The following is a 19,948-nucleotide window of genomic DNA, read 5'->3' as shown; positions in this document are numbered from 1 at the left end:
AGCAGGGGTCTCATTTATAAAAAAAAACTGTGCGTAGGATCCTTACTATAAGTGTACGTACGCCCAAAAGCCCAAAATGGCGTACGCCTACAAGTTACCTTACCTACAAGTGTGCGTACTTGAATCCGCCTCTAGTCAATGCAAAGCCCCTCGTGAATGCTGGTCAGTATATGAATGACACTGGCAGTTGTTAGACCGAATCATGATGATTGGCGGAGAAAAAGCAAAAAAAAAACTCTCAGACGTTCAGGAATTGCTGCAAATTGAATTATACTTTCGGCCTGTTGTCGCACAGTGTAGGAAAACCTGATCTATAGACTACCTTTATTAATAATCTTCCAAAACGGCAGGCATTACGGCACTCGGGGACAGCTTCCATATATCAGACCTATATGATAAGATTTAACAGAACTATATATGATATCCAAACAAGCCTTAGTGATAAAGGTGAAGATTATATATAATATTTATATATAAAAAAAACACTTAGCTGTATGAGATTTCCCTCTGGAAACAGCTGGTTGCCCCCAGAGTGGCGAGGACCGCAGTATTTATATGTTTACAACAATTAGAGTGATTGTTAACACCTTGCCAAAATCACAGCATTAACTAGTGGTATCCCCCCACCCCCGAGATATAATTTGTAGACGAAAGTGTAATAGGAAAACACACTTTTCTTCATCAGGTTTTGTACAGTATTAAAGTTAGGACGGATAACGAGGACATTAAGGGTAACGATTGCGCGAGAGCTTAACGGCTGTATTTCCAGACTTTTCACATTTGATGATATATGCACCTCTCCGGGAACCATTTGTGCTCCTGGTAGGGTCTCCCAAGGCAAAGTGGTCTCAGGTGAGGGGCCAGACAAAGAATGGTTCAAAAATCCTATGAAAACTCGAGGAAGGGATGAAGTGACCCTGCCCGGAGGAAGCCCGGGGCCCCCGTCTGGAGCCAGGCCCAGATGGAGGGCTTGTCAGCGAGCGTCTGGTGGCCGGGTTTGCCACAGAGCCCGGCCGGGCACAGCCCGAAAAAGCTACGTGGCGGACATCTCTCCATCCCATTGGCCCACCACCTGTGGGAGGAACCGCTGGGGTTGGGTGCGCTGCCACATGGGTGGCAGTGAAGGTCAGGGGCCTCGACGGACCAGACCCGGGCAGCAGAGGCTGGCTCTGGGGACGTGGAATGTCACCTCTCTGTGGGGGAAGGAGCCGGAACTTGTGCGGGAGGTGCCTCAAGGGGCGGTAACCCACGAACACCGTGGTAGTCCGACTGAAGGAGTCTTTCCGGGATATGTTATCCCAGACGACTCCGGAGGCAGTTGCAAGGTACCGAAGGGCCCGAAGGGCTGCAGCCTCTGCCGTGAAAGAGGCAAAGCAGCGTGTGTGGGAGAAGTTCGGAGAAGACATGGAGAAGGACTTTCGGTCGGCACCAAGGTGCTTCTGGAAAACCGTTCGCCACCTAAGGAGGGGGAAGCGGGGAACCATCCAAGCTGTGTACAGTAAGGATGGGACGCTGTTGACCTCAACTGAGGAGGTAATAGGGGTGGTGGAAGGAGCACTTTGAGGAACTCCTAAATCCGACTAATACGCCCTCTATGGTAGAGGAAGAGCTGGAGGATGAGGGGGGATTGGCATCAATTTCACTGGTGGAAGTTGCTGAGGTAGTTAAACAACTCCACAGTGGCAAAGCCCCAGGAATTGATGAGATCCGTCCAGAAATGCTTAAAGCTCTGGGTGTGGAGGGGTTGTCTTGCTGACACGCCTCTTCAACATTGCGTGGAAGTCTGGGACGGTGCCTAAGGAGTGGCAGACCGGGGTGGTGGTTCCCCTTTTTAAAAAAAGGGGGGACCAGAGGGTGTGTGCCAATTACAGGGGTATCACACTTCTCAGCCTCCCGGTAAAGTCTACTCCAAGGTGCTGGAAAGGAGGGTTCGGGTCAATAGTCGAATCTCAGGTTGAAGAGGAACAATGCGGATTCCGTCCTGGTCGTGGAACAACGGACCAGATCTTTACTCGCAAGGATCCTGGAGGGAGCCTGGGAGTATGCCCAACCAGTCTACATGTGTTTTGTGGATCTGGAGAAGGCGTATGACTGGGTGCCCTGGGAGATACTGTGGGAGGTGCTGTGGGAGTACTGGGGTGAGGGGGGTCCCTTCTCAGGGCCATCCAATCTCTGTACGACCAAAGCGAGAGCTGTGTCCGGGTTCTCGGCAGTAAGTCGGACTCGTTTCAGGTGAGAGTTGGCCTCCGCCAGGGCTGCGCTTTGTCACCAATCCTGTTTGTAGTATTTATGGACAGGATATCGAGGCGTAGTCGGGGTGGAGAGGGGTTGCAGTTCGGTGGGCTGGGGATCTCATCGCTGCTTTTTTGCAGATGATGTGGTCCTGATGGCATCATCGGCCTCAGACCTTCAGCACTCACTGGATCGGTTCGCAGCCGAGTGTGAAGCGGCTGGGATGAGGATCAGCACCTCTAAATCGGAGGCCATGGTTCTCAGCAGGAAACCGATGGAGTGCCTTCTCCAGGTAGGGAATGAGTCCTTACCCCAAGTGAAGGAGTTTAAATACCTTGGGGTCTTGTTCGCGAGTGAGGGGACAATGGAGCGGGAGATTGGTCGGAGAATCGGCACAGCAGGTGCGGTATTACATTCAATTTATCGCACTGCTAGACGAAAAAGAGAGCTGAGCCAGAAGGCAAAGCTCTCAATCTACCGGTCAGTTTTTGTTCCTACCCTCACCTATGGTCATGAAGGCTGGGTCATGACCGAAAGAACAAGATCCAGGGTACAAGCGGCCGAAATGGGTTTCCTCAGGAGGGTAGCTGGCGTCTCCCTTAGAGATAGGGTGAGAAGCTCAGTTATCCGTGAGGAGCTCGGAGTAGAGCCGCTGCTCCTTTGCGTCGAAAGGAGCCAGTTGAGGTGGTTTGGGCATCTGGTAAGGATGCCCCCTGGGCGCCTCCCTAGGGAGATGTTCCAGGCACGTCCAGCTGGGAGGAGGCCTCGGGGGAGACCCAGGACTAGGTGGAGGGATTATATCTCTAACCTGGCCTGGGAACGCCTCGGGATCCCCCAGTCGGAGCTGGTTAATGTGGCCCGGGAAAGGGAAGTTTGGGGTCCCCTGCTGGAGCTGCTACCCCCGCGACCCGACCCCGGATAAGCGGATGAAGATGGATGGATGGATGATATATGCACAGTATTAAAGACAGATATTTAGTTATTTACACTGTTCTGCCGTTATCTAATGCTAGGGTATTTGATGCTATCCTGTATTCCATGCAGTCGGACGTCTCCTCCTCCTGCGCTCCTCCGGACAATGTGACGGTGAGACAGCGCCGATTAAACATTAAGAACGAGTTTTGATTTAAGATTTGAGTTGGAGGTGTTTATGGAACAATTCAAACTCGGAACAATTGCAAATAACACTGCTGGATTTAATCTTCATGATATGGTGTGACGAAATGTGCGTGAGGCATCAATACTTAAACATATTAAGAGTAATCATTATTCCCACATGTAGGCCTACTTTCTGCAGTCTGACTTCACTAACGCCACGCATCGTGGACATGCTCTGAAACGTGTTTTAAACGTTTTTGTAGTGTTCCCTGGACACAAACCAGTAAGAGCCATTAAAAAAGGAGTTCCACAGTATTGCAGGTGAATGATGTAAACCCTTTGAAATAAAAGATTATGAATTATAATTCTGTTAATGATGGTGCTGCAGCCTCAGAATGGGATGGGAATGGGAGAAGAGGGGGAACGACATGCAGCAAAGGGCCGCAGGTCGGAGTCCAAACCGCACAGATAACAGGGAAGTTTAGATTCAGAGTACAAGTACAAGTAGAGATACAATGGTGATTTACAGTTCTACCGGTTTGACTAGTGCGCCACATACTGTGCTCCACGGCTGCAACACAACAATCCCCTGGCCACTAGAAAACCCAAACTTGTGCATGTCAAATTTGGTACCGAATAGGCCTACCGATGATCGGATTTGAAAACCAAATCTTCCAAACGATTCCAATAAAGAAACGATTAACCCCACTATCCTCGATAATGACCAACCCACTCACGTCCACATTCAAATGAATAAACAAATAGTCTGTGAGTGAAGGCAACCTAGGGACAGCATCCATGATATATATTTCAACCCATAACTGAACACTGGCCTTCGCGACCAAAACAAAAAATAGATTGGCTCACCGGGAATTCTCCTGGTGCTCCCCATTAGCCAATCCAGGCCTGCCCACTTGTACTCCTTTAGGCCTACACCAAAAAGCTACCCAACACAGCCACAGTTGTATCTGTTGGCCACTGAGCAGCTGAACTGGAGGTTAACTGCCATTCTCAAAAATACATCAGCAGTGATAATAACGAAGAGGCAAACAGCCTACTGCTCTTTCACTCTCCCCAGATGTTTCCAAAGATCGAACTTTCTTTACCCTTCGGGCACATCTGTTAGGCTACTTTATGACAAGTCTTAATATTCTAATAATTCCACACATTTCTTCTCTCTCCATATCTGCACCTGGTTGCCATACACTGTCTAAGTGAGTCCGCTGAAAATGAATCACATGTATACATTTTCAACAGCAACAAGGTCAGTCTGTGTTGGTGTGTGACTTTACACAAACATGAATCCTGTGAGATCGTTCACATCAGCATAAAAGTTGGTAATACCCCATCAGTTTGGCTTTTTACAGAAACGTTCAGGTTATGTTAGTGCTTTTCAGAAATGATTGCATGGAAATGTGATAATGACTTTAACTGCAGTTTTTTTTTTATAAACATGACTTCCTACCAAGTTGGTTATTGAAGACCAGTGATGTCAGAGAACATGTACAGTTGTGTTCAAAATAATAGCAGTCCAACATCACTAACCTCATAAATCAAATTTTTTGGTAGAAGTGATATTTCTACATGGCAAATAATGTACTAGTAAGTGTTGTAGAGTCATAGAAAACCAACAGACTCAACAGTCATGACATGCATGCTGCTCATTCTGTGTATTTGAATCTGTAATTGAAAGGGGCATGTTCAAAATAATAGCAGTGTTGTGTTCAGTTAGTGAGGTGATTGATTCTGTGAAGAAACAGGTGTCAATTATGGCCCATATTTAAGGAAGGAAGGAAGCAAATGTTGAAATACTCAGCAAAATGGGTCATTCCAGACATTGCTCTGGGGAACAGCGGACGTTGATTAAAAAGTTGATTGGAGAGGGGAAAACATATAAAGAAGTGCAGAAAAGTATAGGCTGCTCAGCCAAAATGATTTCAAATGCCTTGAAATGGCATCCAAAGCCTGAACGACGTGGGAAAAAAACAGTCAACTACCATTCGAATGGATTGAAGAATAGCCAAAATGGCAAAGGCTCAACCAATGATCAGCTCCAGGAAAATCAAAGTAGACTTAAAGTTACCTGTGAGTACTGTTACGATCAGAAGAAGGCTGTGAAGCAAAGCTATCAGCTAGAAGCCCCCGCAAAGTCCCACTGCTGAAAAAAAGACATACTGAATAGGTTGAAATTTGCCAAAGGACACATTGACTGGCCAAAGGAGAAATGGGGCAACATTCTGTGAACTGATTCTTTTTGGGTCTATGGGCCGCAGACAGTTTGTCCGATGACCCCCATGCACTGAATTCAAGCCACAGTACACTGTGAAGACAGTAAAGCATGGAGGTGCAAAAATCATGTTATGGGGATGTTTCTCATACTGTGGTGTTGGGCCTATTTATCACATACCAGGGACAATAGATCAATTTCAATACATCAAAATACTTGAAGAGGTCATGTTGCCTTATGCTGAAGAGGAAATGCCTTTGAAATGGGTCTTTCAACAAGACAGTGACCCAAAACACACCAGTAAGCGAGCAAAGTCTTGGTTCCAGATGAACAAGATTGATGTTATGGAGTGGCCAGCCCAATCCCCAGACCTCAATCCCATAGACAACTTGTTGTGACATCTAAAATGCTGTTTCTGAGGCAAAACCCAGTAATGCAGAGGAATTGTGGAATGTAGTTCAATGGTCCTGGGCTGGAATACCTGTTCACAGGTGCCAGAAGTTGGTCGACTCCATGCAACACAGATGTGGAGCAGTTCTCAGAAATAATGGTTATGCAACTAAATATTAGTGCAGTGATTCAAAGTAAAGCAAACCCTTGAGACATTTTTCAGTTCATACAGTAAATGTTTGAGTTTGTAAAGAAAAATGCAAATACTGCTATTTTTTTTTGAACAGCCTAATATTTCTTTTTCTTCACTTTCTGTAAAGGTATAACACAAACTTGATCAGTTTTGGTCATGTTTGGATTTGGAATTTAATGTGCAGAGTTCCCAATGCATTGATATTATGGAATTAAAAGCTATTCTAAGGATTGAGCATTATTCACTTATTTTTAAACACACTGGTATTATTCTGAACACAACTGTATGTAATATGTAGCCATGGTTAGTGTGCGTGTCTAATTAAACCACACCTGAAAAGAAATCAGCATTGATACAAAAACTTTATTCTCACAATATCAAAATTGACAGACCTACAAAGATTTGTAGATTAGAAGGAATTAATAGAGAAAAACAATAGTGAATATAGTGACTCCTGTTGGCAGTCAGTACATATCTGGTATTTAGTTGTGATGGTGCCGAGCAGCAGCACTGGCTATGTTAAATAGTGACGCACATGACTGGTGACTGAGCAAAAGGGAGGGGAAGGGGGTTAGGGAATACGTCACCTTGCATTTAATCCTGGAAGCAACATTTATAAAAATCAAAAACAGAGAACTTATGCATTGAAGGAACTCCTTAAATGATAAAATAGTTAACCTCCCTACATCTGCACATTTAAAAAAAAAAAAAAAAAAAAAAAAAAAAAAAAAGAAAGAAGAGATCGAACACCCTTCAGATACTTCTAAAACTAAATGACAATGTTGTAATGGAAAAATACTACAAGATGGTGAAGGTTAAGTCGGAGTAGTCGTTTCTACACAGACTGAGAAAGAAATGGAGAAAGAGGAGAAGAAGTGACAACAGTCATGGGTCCAGTGTCCACCTCGCCCCTACACCCTTCACAGTGACTGCTCTGTCAGCCTTGGGCAGTACGGCAAAAATCCAGCTCTTCAAACTGTAGCTGTATGCAGGGTTTGTGTCTAACTGCCCCGAGTTCTGACTGACAGGACCGTCCGGCAGCGGGATGGAGGGCGGCTGCTGCTGTGAAATGGTGCCAGAGATTTCGACACGTCATGGCTGTTCGCTCAAAGACTTCACAGGAAATAGTCGGCTACTGGCTTCTTGGAGGGGATGCCTCTGGTCTCTTGCGGCGCTGCCTCAAATATGATAAACTCACGCTGTAGATGCTCATCCAGCTCCAAGATGGCCGCCACGTTGCCACATCTGATTGCCAAGAGACAGACAGACGGAGAACTGGTTAGGACATTCACATATTTGCATATCACAGAAAACACGGCTGTTGTCTAGAAAAGTGTCTGTGCTCTCAGTACTTTTCCACCTACTACTGAATTTCTGTGGTTTGAAGTTAAGGTTGCATCCTTGTCTATACTTTCACATATCTGCTCTATTTTACTTAGCAATACTACACGAGAGGGTATTCTTTACTTGTGTTACGTACCTCGGCAATGGCCACAAACTGACAGAAGTGCCTTGCTAGCTCAACCTTGTAACCAAGAATATGTTTTGTAGGCTAGGGCTGAACAATAAATATTTTTTTATTTTTTATCGTCATCACAATATCAACTTAAATATAAACACATCGCATATCACGAACGACAAGATATTTCTTGGGTTAGGTAAAAGAAAATATCAGTAGAAAACTGCACTTTAAAATGTAACTCACTCGTTTTTTTTGTTCTTTTTACTTTCCTTAATAAATTCAATGTTCATTCAATAATTTTTTGTGTGGAAATGATTTCCTTTCATGCGTTTCAACAAGCAATTGGATGTATTTTTAGCAGAATACTGAAAGCAGCAGAAAGGCAGAAGTGATTACACTTTAATACCTTTTAATTTATCGCAAGTAAATCCAGATTGCGACCACATGGTCGCATTTTGCGACCATTTTTTGAGATAGCGCAAGTATATGTATATATATATATATATTTTTTTTTTTACAAGTACTCACGCATGTGCAACTGGCAACTTTGAGGACTTTTTTTTCATGTTAAAAACAGATCTTCTAGAGTTGGCCAGTGTGTGTGAGAGGGGGAGGGTCCGTCAGTGATTAGGCAACTGCACAACGCTGTGATCTACACTGGTGTCTCGTTTTCGTGGTGTCCCACTCATTGTCTGCACATGCGGTTGCTGTTATGTTTTTGTGAAAATAACGATGTTGAAGACAGTCCATAATACATTTGCGACTGGTGATCTGCAGTCGAAGTTCATCCATTTTGTTTGCTGGACACCGTAAATTGGCGCGGAAAGTGCCGCGTAGTAATAGCCGATAAGGAGTTGGCCTTAGCCTAACGTTAGCCCTCCTCTCTTCATCACACGTTGTTTACGGTCTCAACCCGGCTTGCGTGCTTCCTGTCGGCGAAGCCGTGTTGAAAAGACCTCGGCAGTGCTACAGTATTCGGTCTCGGCACAAAATCAACCGCATTTTTACTCAGTGTTGTCTCAGTCTCAGACAAAAAGGACAGGATTTTTTTTTCAGGATTCAACACCACAACTGCGGGCTATCACTTAATTGCCCGTGCATTCACTGATTTATTTGCATTTTTACATCAATGCTAAGGTCAGCTCCGACATTTGCTACACGCCGCGGTACCGCTCTCTCACTTGGGTGAGAGAGGTAGAGCGTCAGCAGAGAGTGGAGACTGCTTCTATAATAGATACAGGCTGCTAAATAACTATTTGTCGTGAAAACAAATGGTGCTTGTGTGATTGTCGTGAGCTCCTCTCATCACCCAATATTTCCCACACTGGGTGTTAGATAGCTAGGTACTCCCCTTTCCATGGAAGTTTAATCACCTTAGATAGGATTGCTATTTCAGTGTAAGACAGAGGAGGGAAGGAGAGCCTGTATGAGGCAGAGGCATTAATACAGTACATTGACATTTTGTTTACATTTCTGAATGTGCATTTGTTAAGCAGCATTCAATCAAAAATATGTCTGAACTAAAATAAGACAGATTGTAGTATTTATTACAAAGCATTTATCAGGAATACAGTTAAAATGGGGGAAATGGGAACAATTGTGTCAACTGAAGGTACGCGCCCCTAAATTTCTGCTAATTTCTAAATTATAATTTTCTTTTAGTAAGGGGCTACAGTGCTCCTAGTAAAAACTAGAAGGTATCTACATAAGAGTGAAATGACACTGTCATGAACGTGTCATAAACATTATAAACAAGTCGCTTCTGTCATTAAGTGTCATTTGGTTTTTGTCAGGACAGGTTAGGGTTCATGACGGTGTCATGTCACTCTTATGGAGACACCTCCAAGTAAAGTGTTACCCAAAATAAAAAGTTAGTCTGGAGCCCCGTATCGCATATTTTCGTCATATCGTGCAGCCGTACGGTAGGCTGTTTCTAAGATAGCACCGACTCACTGGCACTTAAGACACCTTAATGGAAATACGTGCCGAGCCAAAACGGGTGTATGGAAAAAACCCCCTAACGGATGCTGATGAACTAGATAAACAAGATTTTAATTTTTACACTGTACGCTCTTCACAGGCCATCAAAAGGTAACTCGTTTTGAAGAATGGAACAAACACGTCATTGTTTTCAACAATATATGTCTGGGATTGCCATCTTCAGTCATCGTCTGTGTAGGTACTGGAAATGGTGTGGGGGTCAAATAAAGGCCACAAATGGACCTCAGTATTTGTTATCTTTACTACACTGGCATTCATTAAGGTAATGTTTAGTCACAAATGTCAGTACAGTTCCAAAACTACGTCTTACAACTTTAGAATTAAACAGTACTTCTAATGAAATCAAATCATCGGTTGAGAAGTATCTAAAATAAGTGAAATATAGAGAATATTAATATCCCACAGGTAATGTTCACAGATTGTTTAGAAAAGCAGAAACCCCAACACCCCCCCCTATTTGCATCTCTATTCACATGCTGATTAGTGTCGATAATGCAGGAGTACCTGCTGGGTAACACCCATCGTAAACCAGATTATAATGCCACGCAGGTTCAAACTAAATTCATTTGGAGAAAAGATTTGCATATTTGAATATGGCCAGGAAGACGAAAGACATTAAGGAACACACTGGACCCATCTTGGACGCATTCTGAATGATGATTCTGGCGGTTAGAGATGCCGTAAGGCTGATGAGGATAACATGGATGATTAAGTCTAAACATTTCTCGCTATCACGCTCGGAGATTCGCATTTCCTGGGTGTCGACATAGACACGGGGTTCATACGCATTTTAACCAAAACTTTTCGGCCAATTTCCATGGCTATATATTCCTGAAAATGTCAGTCGACATTATACAATAAGAATAACAATCTGTGTTGAAGTTTACCCTCAGAGGTTTAACAATAAAATGAATGACAATGTATGTGGTTCATAGTGGGATTCTTAATATCGCGCCCCGGATAGAACGTTGAGGTTAAGACGACGTGAAATACATTTATTATTAAGTGATTTTTATTTTTATTTTTTTATTAAATCACATATTATATTATGAATTCTGACTTTTTACAAATCAGCATCATGATGTAGTTATTTTGGCCTGCTTTATATCCGTTCATTGCAATTAAATCACATCATCGTATATCATAGCCCTCAACTCCACTCAAAAGCATTCTTAAAGTGGTTTGTCTTTTAGAAAAAACAAAAAACAGGTACAGTGATTTAATAAGGTCTTTTTTAAATGAGTCGAGAAGCAGACAGCAAAGCCTTACTTCACGTTTATCAAACAAAGAGAAATGTCCTCCCCTTTTTTTATCCGTTTTATGGTTGTGTGGAGGCTCCACGCAGAGCTTTCGCCGTAGCCTATGTAAGTGGCCTGATGATACTTGTGCGTTGGTGTGTGCGTCGAGCCGGCGTGTGTGTGTGTGTGGGGAGTGGGTGATAGAGCGAGGGAGAAGTGAGAGAGCGACGGCGATTAGCTTCGGAGCGAGTACCGACTCTAAAGGCATAGTGAGAGAAACAAAATGTCTCCCCTGTGCTTTCTGACCACGGTGGGGGAAATGCAACGCTACCAAGTCACGGCCGAGCGACGTGCGTCGCTGCAACGTGTAGTTACATTCCGGCGTAGACACACACAGAGGGGTCTGCGGGGGTACGTCGTCGATTCGACGCAGAAGCATAAAACAGGCTTTAGCCTAAAATGCTAATAAATGGATATCAGTAAATCTGATGTGAAAATTTAGACCTGTTAATTATTACTACTACTAAAGACCTGGAACACAATACTTCAGCAAATTTAGGATTTTTTTTAAGGCCTAAATGTTGATGTTTAAATTCTAGACCCTGCTGTATCTACATACCTGTAGCAGTAGTTGGGTGCTGACCATACAGTGAGCACCGTCTCATTGAAGTGCCACTTGTAGCCCTCCATGACCAGCTGGTGTGCTCGACAGATCATGTGGATGTCGTTGGCGGCGTTGAATTGGGCCACTACGTCGCTTCCAAACAAGTAGCCAGCACCTCTGGGACTCACCCCCCACCCTGTGGTGTCTGTGAGGGAGAGAAGATCAGTCAGGTGAAGATCTGCTCCTAACATTGCATCAGGGTAAGAGGGAGACGGCTGTAATCTCTGATTATTATTATTATTATCATCTGACCACAGTTCCAGTCACTGCTTCAGGTTTTCACTTCATCACGTCAAATAGTTTCTTTGACCATTTATAAACATGTTGGTTAACAATTCAGTGTTTAAAAGGCTCTGCCTGTATACCTTCAGGGTCTGACCACAGGAGGTCACACATAGGGCCATCATGGGGAACTTCCTGTTTTCTGTCAATGGTCCGGATCTGGTCCAGTGTCTGGATGGATGGAGACAAGCCACCGTGCACACAGAAGATCTGAAGAAAGAAAGAGGAGCGTATTAACCCAACTGATGGACCTTATATAATGTCATATGGGAAACTGAGAAGTTACTCAACCAGCTTTTAGAGTCTGTGAATTTAGAGCATGAATTTTCATTGAAATACTACACAATGTATCTCACCTTGCCATCAATGATAGCGGAAAGGGACAAGTAGTCAAATATCTCAGTGCAGTATCTCCAGACTGTGACTGAGCCGTACTTGCGGAGGCACTCATCGTAGAAGCCGTAGACCTGGGTAATTTGCCGGGACTCGTGGTTTCCCCGAATCAAGGTTATCCTGTCTGGATAACGCACCTGAGAAGCAAAGTGATGAGGACAAGGGGATATCATCAGTCTTCTAAAATGGGTCCGATTTCTCCAAACATTTCATCTCTCTAATAATTTGGGATATCTGTGTGTGTGTGTGTCTGCCTGTCGTTGAAATATCTCATGATCCGTTCATCCAATCTACTTCACACATGATTTCCTGGGTACCCAATTAAATTCACTCAGATCATTTCGCAAAGAGGAAATTCAACATTCGACACTAGGCACCACACAAACAAAAGCCAGACACGTATTAAGTTGCTACGCGCTGTAAATTCACCATTTCCAAGAACGGAGCAGAAAATAACGTCCTCTAGGAGCTGATGGGCAAAGAGAGCCCTCTTCATCATTCAGACTCACCCTGGGGCTGGTTGTTTAAGTGTACTGCTAAGTTATAACACTAATAACATTACCGTCGGCAAAATACCCCCCGAATCAAATCCATACTTCAACATTGACTTCAAGCCACTAAGCCTGTTGGAAGTGAACACCTCTGCTGAAGTCTTAAGATTCATTAACGATAGTAATGATGAGACAGCACCGCTGTCATTAAACACCGACCGTGGCGATAAACATGTACCGTTGACGAAAAAGACAAAACACACACATGCACACTAAAATGTGGTTAAAAAAATACTTTTTTCAGATTTTTGCTGACTGGCTCTCATAATGGGCCGGACTGGTGGCGCACAGCCATGAGTCCATGAAGCAAATGTCTGCGACTGCTCCAGGGTTGTCCCTGCCATTATACGGTTAAGGTGCCGCACACAAGCCGTTTCAGGCAGCACCTGAGCTGAATTAAAGTAAAATCATCAAAACAAACAAAGACTTGTAGTCGGTCCCTGAGTCGGATGACTCCCTTAGCGAGTTCTGTCTTTAAGGCTTGTTGAGGGTTATTTATTTATTTTCTTCTCTAGCCTTTTCAATGTTTGAGACACGGATATGGTGATAAACGGTCCAAAATGATTCAATTTTTTGTAATTTTGGGGCACAATGGTTCTGGAGAAAGCTACAAGCAGTAGGGATAGACCGATTATCGGCCCGTTTTGGGCAGTTTGCAGATTATCTGTATCTGCGTTTTATTTGCCTGATAACTGATGAAGTTAATGAATTAAAAAGTGTTCTACTTTGGCTCGGCTACAGCTCTGTGTCTGTCTCTCTGCTTCGGTTTCACTCAGCACTGAGTCTGACTTAATGTCCCGCCCACAACACTGTCTAGATGGCTAGATGTTATACGAGTAATAGCCAATCAACACTCAACCTCCCTGCTAATAGCCAATCAACACTCATCAACCTCACAGCAGCTTGCATCAATTACGTACAATAATTACTTGGTGCAATAATTTACCAGCTACATGTGCAAAGGTGTTATTTATTCACTGCTGCTACTTATATTCACACTGTACTTATTTATGTTCATACTGTATTTATGTTGACACTGCACTATAGGGCTGCAACAACAAATCGATACAATCCATTTGAAACAATCTCTTCAAATCTAATCTTATTACTTCTACTTAACGTTTTTATTTATTTCTCGTTGTAGCTGTGTTACTTTATTGACTTGCTCTTTCTTACTCTTATTTTACCTTGAATCTGACCGTGAGCAACTGCTAAACACTAAATAATTTCCCTCGGGGGATCAATAAAGTGTTCTGATTCGGCAGCCTGGATCACAAGCGTTTCCTTCTCCGTGCAGTTCTTCGCTTAGCTTCCAAGATAAGGCTGCAGGACTTTCCGAAGTTAAAAACATTATGATCTTTTACACTACAGTTGCAAAAACACCTCCAACCCTGTGATCTATTTCTATAATGACAAGCATGCCCAGTTATATCACTTAAAAAGCCGGAATGTACTCGTTTGTGGTGATAGTGTTAGCTTGCAGTGTTACTGTAGCTACACCATTAGCATTAAAGAAGTTTATTAATAGGGAGCGATAGCTACATGTTTAATCTTTAAATAGCATTGGTTCCAGTGCAACAGGGACTTATTTAAGCTTCCACCCTGCAAATGAAACATTACTCATCCGCATGAGACAATGTTTTTACATGTTATATACAATGTTAGCCGACAATAACGTTGAGTCTCACAGCTTTTCTGAACGACTTAGCAAACGTCCATTAATTCATTTGCTGGTTCATTAGGCCTATAGAGTGACGAGTAGGAGAGAAGGGGTTGGCCTATGATGAGATCGCTTACACTTAAAACTAGGACTTAAAATCAATTAAAATGAGCTCTTCCTTTACAAGCTGCAAACATTTAAGTTTGCAATGCATGAGTAGTTATATTATTTTGAAATGGAAGTTTACGGTTGTAAAAACGTGTTTGTCACAATAACGTTTACTTAAGATTTGTAATGCAAGACATGTACTTATACACATACTTGTAAATATTCATCTAGTTTAGTAATAAGGTAGCCTAGTTTTTTCAGGTTTACGGCCCTCTCACATGCTAACGTAAGTACTAGCTCTCTGGCAACTCAAGTGTTTGCATGTAATAAATGAAGCTAGTTGTGAGTTAACATGTGACTACTTTAATGTATCACTTTCTCTCCGAAATATCACTGCAGATGGATAAAAAGAAACAAAAAAAGTGTTAAAAACTACACCAGGGACAGCAGTCTGCAACATGTGCAAACAAACTGTTAGCATGGGAGGGAAAAGCTATTTTAGTTTTTATTTATTCTTTTATATTAGTGAGTATTACGTTGAAACTAAATAATTGCTCAAAGCATTTAAACAAAGTTTCGTGTTGACGTCTGTAACATTCCAAAATCATAATTTTGACTGATTTTAAAATTTGACTGTATATGCATATCGGTTCCAAAATATCGGTTATCGGTTTCATTAACTACTAATAAATCGGTATCGGCCTTGAAAAAAAAAAAAAAAAAAAAAAAAAAAAAAAAAACAGTATCGGTCGCTCCCTAACAAGCAGCAATACCACAGGCTAAGCAGACAGCCTGTTCCGAACAGGCACGATTTGAGCTGGCACTGTACTAGTCTGTGAAATAAGAAGAGCATGTGTACCTTAAGAGCTAGCAGAAGAAGGAAAGTCTCTACACTGTAAAAGCCTCTGTCCACAAAGTCACCCATGAAGAGGTAATTTGTCTCTGGAACATCGCCACCAACCTGTCATTTGGGGGAAATAAAAACAAGTAGTTTAACAGTGGGATACTGTGAATTTGATGCTTGTTTGATAAACAAAATAAAGATTACAAAGACAACAGAAACAATCTGGGAAAGTATAGCAGTTGAACTGGCTTGTGACAGTGAGTAGCCTATAGTGCTGTCAATGAACAGTCTAAATTAAAATTGTAAAAAAAAATAAAGACATACAAATATGAAAGTTAATATTCCATTGTGGGGGAACAAAAGCAGCACTACAGAGTCTGTCTGACTTGCATTCTATCATGTGCCGCTGCTCCCTAAACGTTTAGCTCCCTATTGGTGTAACATGTATATGATTGAACCCAGCAGGCCACCGAGAGAAATCACAGGCTAAGCGAGTGGGCGTGTTGACGACGTTTCTATCTCGCGGCTGGTGCTACCGGTGTAAATCGGTGACCTGTCGTGCCTGTCTGCCTCCTGCACGCTCCAGAGAGAGTGGGAGAGAGGTCTACGGTGTTTAAATGTGTTTACATTATAAAAAGGACATTACATTAATTAGTTTATTTAGTAATGTGAAGGAACACAAATATTTAAGCTTCTCTAGGTATAAATATATCTATACAGGTAGATACAGCTCCCATTGTATGGGTTTACCTCTAATTTTCATAAATGTGCAAATATATATTTGAATATATTCAAACATTTGTGGGTATATGACAGCCCTAGTAGCCTACAAAAGAGGGATAAACATACTTCATTATCAAAGTAACAGAGAATAATGTATTCCCATGTGAAACGGCGTGTCACAAATTACATGTATATAATCCATATTTTCATTTCGTTTTTTCCCCTGTGTGTAAAGGCCTTAAGTTTGTAGTGATCGGAGTGCAACAAGTAACAGAAACTTACTCTAAACAGCTCCTTCAAGTCATAGAACTGACCATGTATATCACCACACACCTATGAGGAAAAAAAACAGGTAAAAGCATTACCACATTTAACATGCTTTTAATCAAATTCTAAGAAAACATGAGCCAAAAAAAGAATGTTACTTACCGTGACAGGAGAGTCTACTCTCTGGACATTGCTTTCTTCAACCAGAATCTCTCTGAAAATACATACACAGAGACGTGACTTGTCAACTACCCATTTTCATGGGACATTAAACAAACAATCCCAGAAACAGTGGTTCTGTCAAGCTAGCTAACCTACAAAAATAGGCTGGAGCTGTTTCATGATGCACACTAATTTTAAAGCAACATTATGAAACGACTTTACCTATTATATATAAATAAAAAAAATAAACAGCTTCATAATCATCTTCCCTCAAGATTACTTCTGTGGTAAATAATGTGTACAATTATTATGCAGTATGCCATTGCTTCAAGTTGTTTTGTGTGATGAATGGATGTAGCTAGTCAAAAGGTTCTGATGAAATATATAGCTAACTCATAAATTCTGTGTCTGTATGATAGGCCAAGGTCATCCATTACCTGGCTTTGGCACACAGTGCCTTGACTTCATTTTCTTTAATGAGCTCACAACGTCTGAGCTGCTCTATCTGTCGGTCCAGGTCACTGATGTCCCCCATTGTGACACACATAGGGAGAGCGGCTCACACACTATGGTCGCACACTCCTCTGGTCACACGCCGGGGTCTCTAGACTCAGTATTCCCCAGCACACTCCTTCCTCGGAAAAAAAACTGGGCTCTTCAACACTTGTACGTCAGCCTCTTGTTTTGAGGATGTTAAGAAACTGTAAAGAAGAAGAAGAAAAAAACGGTTAAGCAATTCAACAACGAATTTGAATAAAAACCAAAACAATGCAACTTCATCCACGTAACGTTAACAGGAGAAACAGGTTAACTTAACGTTTGCTGCGTGTTAGTTTGAACATTGAACTAAACGATAAGGATAATTTATTCAGTATAGGAAACTCGCCCTGCATTACTCGTTTGTTTACACAGAATACAGATGAACAACGCATCACAGAAAACTGACGTTATTCGTCAAGGAATGCGAGGCCTATGGGCGTAGCTTAACTAGTAGTAAGCTAACCCTTAGCACGTTAGCTTAGCTACATCATTGCTAACGACGTCAATGAACAACTGATTCTTTGATAACTTAACTAACCATTTTGTTTGGGAATTTGTTCTGAAGGTTAACACTAATATTTACCAACTCGTCCGAACAACTGCACATACTAGCTAAGTGTGCTGATACATTCAAGAAACGCATTTAGCTTAGCTGACGAAATGCTCTGTGTTAGCTGGCTAACCACGGCTGAAGACGTCAACACTGGTTAGCGCTTCTCGGCTAACTTCGTGACCGAGCTAACGTTAGCTAAAGCTAGCAACACATTCATACAACGCCGCTAATTCGACGAAACACGAGAGTAGAGTAAGGTACCGTTGAGTGAGCGATAGCAGAGCGGTGACAAACAGGCATCTATATCTTTCATTCCGTGGATTGTGTGTTTTTTTCGCCGTCCACCGGCTCCTCTTCGACTTGCCCCGATATCGTCTTTGCCGGCGGTTCACTTCTGCCGTGCTGCTGCTCATGAACTGCAACTTCCGGTGAAGGGACGCGCATTGCTCAGTACAGCCTGTGTGGAGCGTACAGTATATAGCTGGTGTGGAGAAGCTATGGACTGTAAATCTATGGGAGAAGGTAGTTTTATTTACAGTTCCGTTATAATCAGAGTTTATTTGGTTTTGTGTGAGGAAGAAAACACTAAATGGCGATCTGACGGTCACATTCTGCTTTATGATGAATATGCACAAATTGAAGGGGCTGATGTGACAAATAAAATGTACTGATTGATCAAACAATTAAATCATATTTATTATCTAACCAACTCCAACAACTAATCCCAATACTATTATTTACAAACCAAATACCCACCCAGTGTCAATCATCTATAACCATACAGTTTTTGTAGAATTATATTTCAAGGAAATCGACCTATTGCTGTGGAAATAAATAGGAACATCATTATTCAAGGCTTAAAGAGTATTTTTTTTATTTTTTATTTCTGACATTTAATGAGAACCAAACAAGGATGTAATTAACTGAAAAAATAACAGGCAGATTAATTGTTAATGAAAATAGTCCTCAGTTGCAGTCCTAATGACAACAGGAATCCGCTGAAGCAAAATGGCTTTGAGTGAAACCTTAGACATAATAACATAATAATGCAAAGGTGGCAGGCAGATATGTGTGTTAAGTGACTCACTAACATTATCAGTACTGTGACTTATGGGAAAACAGCAGGCTATGTCATTTCAAATGGCCAGTAGCAACAATCACAGTACAATCACCCTATTGGATCTATGCAATGAAGACCATATTATTAATTGCACTTGATTTTTTTATTTGACATGATAATAAATCATTTTCCCTGCCACTGCAAAACCTCTGGTAAACAAGACATTTGATTAAACAAGCGCAGGCTTAAAAACACAATCAGTAAGATGTATCAAAGTTGTGACAGTAGCAGCATAATACAAAATGTTGATGGTTAACATTTCTGTAGGAATGTGCACATCGTTTGACATGTGTAGAAAACAGGGACAAAGTACAATATTATAATAATTACTTTAATACACACTAGGTTTGAAAACAGTAAAAGTGAGATTTTTGGAGCAAAAAAGTTAACAATGTTTACAGGCATACCCCAACATTTTTTCCTATGGTCTTTTGTTACGACACCTTTTTACCGACTTCATAATAATTGAATAATTAGCACTTTAAAGCTCTGGGCCTGTATTCACAAACCATGTTATCTTACCACTAGGACTCCTAAAAAGCACTAAAAGTTCAAACAAACAAATGTGTCCTCTTAAAAACCTATTCACAAAGCTGCAGAGACCAATTTTTACTACGGACTTGGAAGAACTCTTAAGCTGAGAGAAAAGGGGTTGACCCCTGTTGCTGTGGATGATGTCATGTTTCGTTACACTGTGACTGACTGTCTTGGGTCCCTGTCAGTGAATTTGTGAATACTGCAGGAGGTATGTTGCCATATCCAAATAAAGATTTTAAAATAAATTGTAGGCTGGACTGATTTATATGGATCCTTCTCCTCTCGGCTCTTGCTCTCGCTCTCTCTCTCTCTCTCTCTGACAGAAAGAGACAGGATGAGTGGGGGAAATTGTGGTAATTGTAGCCTATATGTGGCTGTGTGTGTCACTCTGTCTGTCCGTCCGTCGGTCTCTCTCTCCGCGTGCCTTATCGCGTGTCTCGCTGTGAGAGCTCAAGACAGCCCAAATCACCATGAACCTAGGTGTTTTATTTCGAAATGTTTTATTTAAGTATGCGGCTGCACTGTGGTCTGTGGTATGTGGTTACCTGCCTGGCTTGACACATACTTTCTTTTTCTGCCGTGGCAGCACTAGGCTTCCGTAGATTTAACATGAAACAAAGAGTGATGTGGGCTTGTGACTAGTCAAGTATATGTGCAGCTAATTGTCGGCCTCTAACATGTCTGGCAGCTTGTTAACAATCGG

At 42.1% G+C, this 19,948-nt stretch overlaps 1 protein-coding gene across 1 annotated transcript; it reads right to left on the bottom strand.

Annotated features, from left to right (window-relative positions):
- Window positions 1–6,483: 6,483 nt before the first annotated feature.
- LOC144530662 (serine/threonine-protein phosphatase 4 catalytic subunit B) lies at window positions 6,484–18,014 on the bottom strand. Its single transcript, XM_078270323.1, has 9 exons — window positions 17,850–18,014; window positions 16,933–17,196; window positions 16,496–16,547; window positions 16,349–16,399; window positions 15,359–15,460; window positions 12,144–12,317; window positions 11,871–11,997; window positions 11,461–11,650; window positions 6,484–7,385 (listed from the first exon to the last, which is right to left on the bottom strand). The coding sequence occupies exons 2-9, from the start codon at window positions 17,040–17,042 to the stop codon at window positions 7,256–7,258; spliced, it is 936 nt and encodes a 311-aa protein (XP_078126449.1). The 5' UTR covers window positions 17,043–17,196; window positions 17,850–18,014; the 3' UTR covers window positions 6,484–7,255.
- Between the last annotated feature and the right edge of the window lie 1,934 nt (window positions 18,015–19,948).

The sequence above is a fragment of the Sander vitreus genome, chromosome 15, assembly GCF_031162955.1.
Source record: "Sander vitreus isolate 19-12246 chromosome 15, sanVit1, whole genome shotgun sequence".
NCBI classification, from domain to species: domain Eukaryota; kingdom Metazoa; phylum Chordata; class Actinopteri; order Perciformes; family Percidae; genus Sander; species Sander vitreus.
Note: the sequence above shows the minus strand (reverse complement) of the source record. Positions and strands in the feature narration are given on the sequence as shown.